The following is a 10,863-nucleotide window of genomic DNA, read 5'->3' as shown; positions in this document are numbered from 1 at the left end:
GCCATTTCCTTCTCCAATGCATGAAAGTGAAAAGTGAAACTGAAGTCGCTCAGTCATGTCTGACTCTTAGCAACCCCATGGACTGCAGCTTACCAGGCTCCTCCGTCCATGGGATTTTCTAGGCAAAAGTACTGGAGTGGGGTGACCCTCAGGGCCCACCCATTGAGAAATAAGGGGGTCTATTCTTCCATGGCCTTAGAGGAAGCCATTCTGCTGCCAGAGCCCTTGACTAGCTCATGAGCTGCCCACTAAGCCACTGCTGATGAGGAAACTGGCAGCAGATGGGCTGAATCACCTCCAGTTGAATGAAGGCCTTCAACAGTGTGTGTCCCCGTTCCCTTCTTTCCTTTGGTGCTGAAAGCACAGATTCAGGAGCTACTGCCCCTGTGGTCGAACCAGCAGAATGTGGACTTGACTGCCCGAGAGAACCCAGTGACTTGGGCTGGTGCATCCCCAAGTTTCTGTCCCATGCCAGTTTTCCCAGCCTGGCTGGAGTGTGGCCTGCAGAGCTTAACCTGTTTTTCCTTCCTTCCAGTGGTCTGAAGAGCCCAGAGGAGGAGTTCTGCCAGGTGGCCTGGAGCAGCCAGAGGGAAAAAGGGCTTCTTGAGTTCGGCACAGCAAGGGCTGCCAGGCTTGGGCCAGCAGGCCTTTCCTTCTCTGCCTGCCATCACCTGTGCAGGCTTTTTGTCTTACGTGGGCCTTCCTTCAAAATTCTGTCCAGAACTCTGTCTGCTTGGGGTTATCCAGTGTGACCTGGAGAAGAAATCGGTGGACCACAGTTTAAAGACTGGTCAGAAATGAATGGCACGGGGTGGACCTCCTATTTACCTAATGACCTATGTGCTTCGTCATCTGCATCCAGGTGTGTGTAGGTGTGTTCTGCCAGTTACGGATACCAGACCCGTCTCCCCAGAATAGTCTCCATCGTGCCCGACACTGGAGTTCCTATAATTGTTACAGGTTTTTTTTTCTTATCTGCTTCTTGGGGAAAATGGTGGAAAAAAGCATCACTGCTTTTTGCTACATGAAGATGCCAGTGGAGGAGGAGTCATGCCAGTCCTCTGTCATGAAACCCTCAAGCAGCCCAGTGTCTTCCATGGACACATGACGTTGAAGACCTTCCTGAGCTGTTGCCGTCCTCAGAGATAATTTCTTATTTATTAGATGGATGATGATTTATTTTAATCTCTTAAGTCAGTGTAAAAAGTGTAAAAGCCTTTCAGACATCTACATCAATGATCCATGTATTGCTTGCCAAAAAACTAGACTGATTCGAAATGCCTGGTCTCTTTGGGACAGCTAAAACTTGGGGCGGTGGTGGGGGAAGCACCAGGATGGGTGGAGATGGAAGAAGAGGAGGAGTTACTGATGGGAGCAAAGATTGGGGTTCAGAGATCATGCCATTTAATACACAAAACTGGTAAATGCCCTACGATACATTCCTGCTGAAAAGTTAGCAGAGCTTACAGTGGAGGCCTGGCACCTTATTGAGGAAGAGGAAGAGAGTCTGTGTGTGTATCTACAAGGAGGAAACACGACAGTGACTACACTGCTCTTATTAAACCTGTTAACCTTCTGGTGGGCCGTCCGAGAATCTGTTTAGACATAGAGCTTTAGCAGAGAGCAACAGGCATTTGGAGTTGCACCCATGAAAGGGGACCAGTCACTTATTTTCCATGTTGCTACTTGGTTGATTTGTTGCTTTATTTTGAAAAGGACAAACTGAACTTTCCTATTTATTTTTAAGCACTAGGAGAAATATTCCAGTAATTTTATTTTTCTTTTCCATTCAGGATGCTAGGTTTTTGTTTTTTGTTTTAAAACAAAAACTCTTAATAAGCTGCCTCCATCACGTGGGTCTTGCTTTTCCCTCAGAGAAGGAGAAGTTGTTCTCCTGGGTACTCTCCAACCCAATGGGCCTGCTTGTGGGAAACCCCAGTTCACTCCAACTTCATGGTGGAGCTCATCCCTAGGAATTGTTATTAAAATTTGCAAACAGGGAAACAATGAAATAATTTGTAAACTCCTTATGTGAGGGAACTCTTATTCACCAATATTTGAAAAATGGGAGATCTCTACCTATTAACCCTTCAGTGCCTGTAGCTCCTCACTTCATGAAAGGGACTTTTAAAATATGTCAAGTGAGCTTGAAATTCCTACCAGGTCATTTTGTCCTGCTGGAATTCTTCTGCCCAGCACGTCTATTTCAATGCATTTTCTCTGTGTTTCTCACAGTTAAGAAAATTATATGACCTGTGTTGCAATTCTGGCACTTGTATTGAATGACGCTGCACCCAAAGCACCGAGATTAGAAATGGGATCTGTTCGCCAGCAGCGTAACTGACATAGCTTCTGGGGTCTGGTCATGAGAGAACATACGCTTAAGTTCGCATTCCTTACACAGGTCCTACAGCAGCGGATCTGCGGGCTGGGGCTTCACCCCCAGAGATGCAGTTGACACTGGTTTGTGGACCCCAGCTTGGCCCCCCCCTTTTTCATCGGGCTCTCCTGAAAGTCTGATTCCGGTATAGAGAGACTAATAGAAGTGGAGTGGCATCATTGGTTTTTACCTTGAAATCACATATTTACTTTAGAACAGTCTTTCCTCAGTCTTTTAGAGACTGTTTGAGGTCTGGTTGCCTTTAAAGAGCAAGAACTGATATTGGGAATGTCTTGTGGGGTTTTCTCCACCTACTGAGGAAGGATCAGTGTCCAGTCTGTAGGCACCTAAGGGCCTTTGCAGAAGGGTGAGGAGGTGAGAACCAAGAACCTTCTTGATTTCCCGTGGGGACTTCATACTTAGTGTCTGTGAATGCTCCAGTCACAGCTGCCGGTGCCCCCCGCTTCCAGTGCTGATATAGCCATGCAGTGCACAGGCCCAAATGTGTGCCACCCTGGGAGAGTTGGAGGCAGAGGCTGGGATCAAGGCAGACCTTTGTCCATGTCCAGGTTATGAGAACCTTGCTTCTTTAGTGATTTCTCTCTCAGAAATCAGAATGGCCACTAAGCATTGGATTCCTATGCCATTTGTGGCATTGGTACTTCTTTGGTTAGATATAAAAATGCCCCCTTTTCAGGTTAAAAATCGTCTTCTAATCCAACTCTGTAGGTTCCCTGTGTTTCCTTGCTTTTTACAAAGCCAAGTTCATTATGATTAGGGACTTGTTCCCAAGATCTGACCTGGTGAGCAGCTGCAAACCAGGGGATGGGGAACACAGCTGTTTCCAATATCTGTCTCAGGAGAAATGCAAAACCCCCATTTAAAAGGGGCAGGGGAAGAGAGAGACTGCTTCCAAATCTTCAGTGGAGCCTGGATTTTCCCACTGCTGTACAGGCTGTGACTTCTTTAAGCATGCTGGCAGGAAACATCTTCTTCTAGATGGAAGGATATACAGCAGCCAATCCTGATTGGGAAGACACATCTGAACACGTGGTAAACAAGCAAGACTTGTGTGCCAGCAGAGGAGAGGGGCAGAATGTCCCCAGACTCTATTTTCCCATGAAAGGAGATGGTAGAATTGACATTACCCCCACCCGCATTGGTGAGGGAGGAGGTGCACCTCCAGAGCTTTGGGGAGCCTGGTCTATGCAGGTGGAGCACGTGTCTGCATCTCCAGGTTTCCCGGGTCCAGGCTGCTTCAGTGCACATGTACCTCTGGCTGCTCTTCCACCGGGTCCAGGCTGCTTCAGTGCACGTGGACCGCTGGCTGGTCTTCCAGGCCATTTTGACAGGAACAGTTCAAAGAGGCTCCAACACTGTTCGGGAGATCCTGATCCCATAGTGGGATCTGGGCTTTGATTTCTCCCAACCTGCTCAGCTGAGGAAGGGGCAGGGGGGTGATTCAAAAGCCCAGGACAAAGGAGGACATCACAAAAACAAGAAGAACACGTATGTTTGTTCTTAATGTTCCAATAGAAGACCTGTTCTCTAGCCACTGATTTTATCAGGCTTTCTAAAAGGTCTCATGGTAAACACACACAGTACTGAACACAACGCCTCTTCCTAGTGTAATAATACTGAAGTGTTCAACTTTTCACTATCTTATTATAACAAACCTGATGCTTTTTTTTTTTTTAGAACTTGTTACTCTGACTTCTGTATATGTTGCACTGAAAAGGTTAATATTTAATGTTTTAATTTATTTTGTGTGGTAAGTTAATTTTGATTTCTGTAATGCATTAATGTGATTAGCAGTTCCTTTCTTTAATATCTGGATTATACTTATTTAAAGAGTAGTGAGCAATATAAAATGCCGTTGTGTTTTTCAGTAATGTGTATTGTTGTCAGTTGTACTGTACCTTGTTTGGAAGGATGAAGGAATGAACTCTTTTTTTTTTCCTAAATCAAGACTGAAGCTTTTCTTTCATGAGGTTGGGAGATGGCTGAAGTACATTAAGATTTTTCTCTGCAAATGTGAATGGTGCGAAAAAAAAAAATAGATGCTCTTTTGCAAAATGTGGGAATCCTAAAATTAACTTTAGTTGATCCCTATATGCTTGTAAAAACCAAATTCTCTGAAGTTCTTCTCAATATATATTTCATTTACTGTATGTCCAACAATACGCTAACTAGTGTGGAAGACGAAACAGACAACCCCTGCCCCAAGGAATCAGAATCTGCCTGAGATCAACTGACGTGCAGAAAATAATTCCAGACTCATTCCAGACAAAATACAAATAAAGCCTGAAATTGTGATGTAGAGGAGTGTGTGTGTTAATAGCTGTAATTCTCCACATGTGGTCCCCAGACCAGCACCATCGCATCACCTGGGAGCTTCTAAGAAAGGCACATTTTCAGGACCCACCCCAGACCTATTAAACTCTCAAGATGCCATGCACTCTCTACCTTCCAGATGAGTCTGATACATACTCGAGTTTGAGAACCATGGTGCTATAGGATTCCAGGAAGGGCAAATTCATGTGGGCCTAGAGTTTTTAGGAACGGTTTTCTAGAGGATGTTCAGGGGAAGTGAAACTTAACACAATTTACCCCGTAGCGTTCAAGGTTAACGGCCATCAGGTAGTACAGTCTTGAGGTAAGGCTTGCATTTATTTGGATCTTCTCAGCCTAGTTGAAAAAAAAAAACAGGCCTGTCCATCTCCTTCCACACCACTGCTCACACCCACCCCCACTCCCCTCTGCTCAGTTTCTGACTGTAAGCACTTGTTCTAAAACTGTCAACCCAGTTCTTACAAGCCTCACTGCACTTAAATTCCCATACAAGCCTCTGCCATTCTAACCCATGCATGGGCCGCTGGTGTGCAAGGTGAAGCAGGGGAAAGTGAAACCGTCGCTGTGAGAAGCAAGAGCTAGGTCGCAAGGCAAATCCAGCTCTCTGAAGTGAAGGAGGTGCCTGCGGAGCCCACTGTCCAGGCCTCAAAGGTCTTAGCATTGGCTTCATGGGAAGACAGCCACCCAGGCAACTCCTTGTTCTGAGTGTCCTGTCTGGTATCTGTCCCTCAGGAGAGCCTTTACCCACCTCTGAGGGGAGGGAGGGACAGACCTCTACCTGAACTCGGTGTCCCCCTCATGACCTTAATCAGTCTTCGGGGACATCTCCAGGCCCTCTTTCTAAACCACTGAATTTTCTAGTTGGCCCCTTTCTTCTCCCTGATTTCCAAGCCTTCCTGCCAAGGCTCCCTCTTCCATTTCTGGTGTCTGGTATGCTGGACTATCTAGGGTGGTGGGGAAGGACCTATCCCAGGAAAAAGCTCCCTTGAACTTGGAATCAACCAGACCTTCCCTCATTTATCTAGGTGATGTGCGGATGCCCACTCGCATCCATGCTGTGCATAGTTGGGGCCTGGTCTTTGTGGATGCTGTCGGCCCACACTTCAGACCCCTGCTTTGCCTGGTTGCTCTGTGTCCTGCCTCCTGCCTGGCCAGTTTTGGGTGCTGAAGTGTGGCCTAGCCTTGCCCTCCCTAGCTTGGAGCTCCCTGCCCAGCAGCAGCCTGGAATTCTAACCCCAACTCTCTTTCCCCATCTCTTGAAATTCCGTCTTCCAGTTTGCTCTCCCCAGGACTAGGTTCCAAGGTCTTGAGCCTTATGCCTCTGCCTTTTATCCTCAGAAATAGGAAATGACATGCCCATGGTCACACAACTTTGGGTCTAGCAATGCCTGTTCTACTAGGCTAGCATCTCTCTCCCCAAATCAATTGAATCCTAGAATCTGTTGGGGTGGAGCTTGAACATCTTTTAAAATCTCTCCCCATGATTCTAATCCTATCCCTACTGACTTCTGGAATACACCAAGCCCCAGGGAGCCTTTAGCATAAGAGAGCGTTGATGCCCAGAGCTGAGATATCCTCCCAGGGCTTGCCACCCTAGTCCCTGCTTAAGAATCCCTTAATACCCAGCAGATGTTAGCCCTGGGGAAACATGGAGGCTGGGCCCTCCTTTCAAGGGAGATGATCTAAAGCAAGCAACAGAGAGAACACCTGTGGGAACAGGGGCCCCTGAGGAGTACTGCAGGGTACTTGAGGTCATGCAAGCCTGGACAATGGCTTTTCAGGAGCCAGATTTCAGATGTGAGATTAAAATGTGGTGACATTTATCCTGAAAATAAAAAGGAGATTGGGGAGAAGGAAAAAAAAACAAAACCTCTCTCCAGGCACATTTACTCAATGGAAGCTTCAGGCCCTGAGGCGCAGCAGCACGAAGTGCCCCAGGACAGGAGGAGCCCCGCTGCCATGAGGCCCTCTAGGGCAAGTCCAAGCCTGCCACTGGAGCCCCTCTCAGGGTCAGGGGAGTGGGGTTGAGAACTGGGCAGGAGAAGAGCTCCACTCCGGGGCTTAACTGCCCTGCATATTCCAGGGAAGGACTCTCCCCAGGTCTAGAAATGTGACGTCCCAGAAGGACTGTGCTGTGACAAGCTGGCATCATTTAAACCTTGTCCCATCAGAACAGAACAAACAGTGGTGCCCCAGCCCTCCAGCGTGGTCTCCCCCTGCCTTTGTACAAGAAGCTCCCCAGACAGAGCCCAGGGGCTTTGGGTCCCTGTGGTGGAAGGAGGCCTGGAGCTGCAGACCGGGGCATGGTTACAGCCTCACTTCTGGGCTGTGTCACCTGGGGTGGTGTTGAGTCTTTCTGAGCCTCCAGTCCCTGCCTGTTTAGCTCAGGGAGCTGTTGAGATAAAACTTATAAACACCCACTTGCTCAGCCTGATTCTTGAAATAAAACTAATGCCATTGATAAACTGTCCAGCTCAAGGGAGGCCTCCTCCATTCTCTAGTGACATTCAATTCAAGGTAAAAGCAGGCATAGGGGAGGAGCGTAGGAGAAATATTTCCAGAGAGCCGATGGCGAAAGGGGCCACATTCAGAGGGTCGTGGTCCCAGGGCAGCACCTTGAGAGATGGTTAAGGACCCAGAGGAGTGAGAAAGAGTGTCCTTGGACATAGGAAGGTATTCAATGTGCCCTCAAGTTGCCGGGCCAGAGACAAAGAGGTTGACTTCAGCTCAGCAGCGGGTCTTTCTCATGGTTAGAGCCATCCCCTGGACTACTGTGCTCCCTAACACCTAAGTGATCAAGCAGAGACTGGGTCACCAGCAGGGACATAGTGGGTGCCCTGGTGAGCTACAACGTGAGCCAGAAGACCTCTGGGGGCCATCTTCCTCCAGCATCCTGACCACCATCTCCAGCCCAAGAGTTCCTGTGTTATCCCAGCACTCCAAACCTTCACCTACCACAGCACCCTTCTAGAATAATCTTTGGGAACCCAGACCTAAGCCTCTGTTTTCCCCTTGTTTTTCTGTGGGTCTTGTAGCGTCCTGGAGCTTCTTGGTGATGGAGGGGCATCTCAGGCCCTGCCCGGTCCCCTTCCCTCCCACCTGCTGACTTCAGGTGGAGGTGGTGGTGGTTTAGTCACTAAGTTATGTCTGACTCTTGGAATCCCAGGGACTGTAAGCCCGCCAGGCACCTCTGTCCATGGGATTCTCCAGGCAAGAATACTGGAGTGGGTTGCTATTTCCTTCTCCAGATTCCCTTCGTAGTACAGCAGAAACTAACACAACTTTGTAAAGCAGTTATACTCCAATAAAAAAAAATAGAAAAAAATAAGACTGGTTTTCAGACACTAAACAGCAATGCAATACAGGAGAATGATGCTCTTATAGATGAGAAGGAGATAAAGGAAATCTACAGTTGCATCTTCAGGCAGAAGTTCAGGGAGGAGAAACCTAAACAGAGCACAGTAGTCACCTTGAGATGTGAGGAGAGAGTTGAGAATTTAGGGAAGTCAAGGTAGGAAGAAAGTGCAAAGCAGAGAATCCGAGAGGTGAGGGCTGCAGCAATTTCCCTGTTAGCTTAGTTGATTACCAATAGGCATGTGAAGAAAATTCCCGAGGGCAAGGAAAAGAAACACTGGGAAAGAGCAGGAGGAATAATTCCCAAGCCTCACAGAGGGCTGGGGACAGTTTCCTTTCTCCACAACCAGAGCTGAGAAACATTGGGATAACAGGGCTTGAGCACTCAGAAGAGTACTGCCTTGGTCCTCAGAAGGACCATTTCGCCTGTGCTGGTCTCACCTGATAAAGATGAACGGCAGATCTGGAAAGAGTGAACATTTCTTCATAACTCTATCCCAGAACAAGGCTTAGACTCTCAACAAAATAAAACTTACAATGTCTAACCTCCAGTTCAATATTACCAGGCATGTGAGGGAGAAAAATATTACTTATCGTTAGGAGAAAAATGAATCATAGAAAAAGACCTAGCAATGATATAGATCAGATAACAGAACAAATCCCAGTTAACTGAAAAAGATTCAAATTATAACAAAACATGTTCTTTGACTACAATGGAGTTAAATTAAAACTCAGTAACAAAGACATTTAGAAAACCGCGAGATATTGGGTTTCCCAAGTGGCGCTAGTGGTAAAGAGACACAGGTTTGACCCACAGCACCCGTCTAGAATAGTCTTTGGGAATCCAGACCTAAGCCTCTGTCTTCCCCCTGTTTTGCTGTGCGTCTTGTAGCCTCCAGGAGCTTCTTGGTGATGGAGGGGCATCTCAGGCCCTGTCCAGCCCTCTTCCCTTCTGCCTGCTGGCTTCAGAGTCTGGGGCTTAACCATATTCAGGAGGGCCCCTATGCAGGGATCACAGGAGAGGGCCTTTCCTGGCTCTTCTCCATCCCCACATGCCTAGATATACTGGTGCCTTCCCAAGCCACTCTCCACCCCTCTCTCCCTGTGCCTGGCTGTGGACAGCCTTTGTAGGGCTCTCTTGCCCTCTGGCTTCCGGTTCAGCTTGTGGGAGGCTCTGAAGGAGAGATCAAGGTTATTTGCTTGTTTTTATGGTGCAATTCTCATCTGTTTTATTAAACTTGCCTATAGTTGATTTACAACATTATACTAGTTTTAGGTGTACAGCATAGTGATTTAATATTTTTATACATCATATTCCATTTAATCTAGATAGCATATTAAAAAGCAGAGACATTACTTGGCCAACAAAGGTCTGTCTAGTCAAGGCTATGGTTTTTCCAGTGGTCATGTATGGATGTGAGAGTTGGACTATGAAGAAAGCTGAGCACCAAGAATTGATGCTTTTGAACTGTGATGTTGGAGAAGACTCTTGAAAGTCCCTTGGACTACAAGGAGATCCAACCAGTCCATCCTGAAGGAAATCAGTCCTGAACATTCATTGGAAGGACTGATGCTGAAGCTGAAACTCTAATACTTTGGCCACCTGATGTGAACAACTGACTCTTGGAAAAGACCCTGATGCTGGGAAAGATTGACGGCAGGAGGAGAAGGGGATGACAGAGGATGACATGGTTGGATGGCATCACCGACTTGATGGACGTGAGTTTGAGCAAGCTCCGGGAGTTGGGGATGGCCAGGGAAACCTGGTGTGCTCTGTGGTCCATGGGGTCGCAAAGAGTTGGACACGACTGAGCGACTGAACTGACTGTCAGGGACTTCCTCAGTGGTCCAGTGGTTGAGACTTCGCCTTCCAACGCAGAGGGGTATGGGTTTAATCCCTGCTCAGGGAGCTAAGATCCCACAGGCCTCACAGCAAAAAAAAAAAAAACAAAACAACCAAAAACCCAAAACCGAAACATAAAACAGAAACAATATTGTAACAAATTCAATAAAGCCTTTAAAAGTCCACATTAAAAAAAACTTATAAAAAACTCCTACAAAATAATGGCTGTATTTCCTTGTGCTGTACAATATATTCTTATTGCTTATCTGAGACAGGTATTTTATCCCCACTCCCTTCTAGGGCTTTCCTGGTGGCTCAGTGGGTAAAGAATTTGCCTGTAATCCAGGAGACTTGGTTTTAATCCCTGGGTTGGGAAGATCCCCGGGCGAAGGAAATGGCAACCCACTCCAGTATTCTTGCCTGGGAAATCGTATGGACAGAGGAGCCTCTGGACTACAGTCCACAGGGTCACAAAGAGTCAGACATGAGTGTCTCAACCACCCCCCTTCCAGTTCCAAGGCTGTGTTTCCAATAATTACACCCCAAGCCCTGGGCTTCCAGGGCCCTTCCTCCTCCCAGCTCTCATCACACTTCATTTACACAACTTCCTCCCCTTGTCCCTTCGGCTTTGAGTGGTAATGGCTCCCCACAGTTGCTAGTTTTAATTCTGCCAATCTTGGTCCCCTCAACCTCCACCTTGCTCTGTAATTTCTAGGAGTGCTTAACGAGAGGCTAAAAATTCAAATGCCACCAGGAGTGACGCTGTTAATCTGAATTAGGGCAATTGCTAGGTGGCAGCACAAATGCCCATGAGTAGATTGAACTTGGCGTGGGAGGTGGACATTGGGATAAACTGGGGTGCACAGGCCTCTTCTGAAGGGGGTGATCATGTTGCAGTTCCAGCCCATGATGAGTATCCAGCAAGGTGGTCTGA

At 47.3% G+C, this 10,863-nt stretch overlaps 1 protein-coding gene across 4 annotated transcripts in view; it reads left to right on the top strand.

Moving 5' to 3' along the window:
• TGFA (transforming growth factor alpha) overlaps positions 1–4,682 on the top strand; it is a 118,745-nt gene extending 114,063 nt beyond the window's left edge. For 3 of the 4 annotated variants that reach the window (XM_070379776.1, XM_005904301.3, XM_005904302.3), the window contains one exon: positions 536–4,682. In XM_070379776.1, the coding sequence (XP_070235877.1) occupies positions 536–543 (8 nt within the window). In that variant the 3' untranslated portion in view covers positions 544–4,682. The remainder of the gene's footprint in view (positions 1–535) is intronic. The other variant, XR_011466118.1, reaches the window with a different exon arrangement.
• Positions 4,683–10,863: the final 6,181 nt, after the last annotated feature.

Source organism: Bos mutus, chromosome 11, assembly GCF_027580195.1.
Source record: "Bos mutus isolate GX-2022 chromosome 11, NWIPB_WYAK_1.1, whole genome shotgun sequence".
NCBI classification, from domain to species: domain Eukaryota; kingdom Metazoa; phylum Chordata; class Mammalia; order Artiodactyla; family Bovidae; genus Bos; species Bos mutus.
The sequence above is the reverse complement of the archived record's forward strand: the minus strand, read 5'-3'. Positions and strand labels throughout refer to the sequence as shown.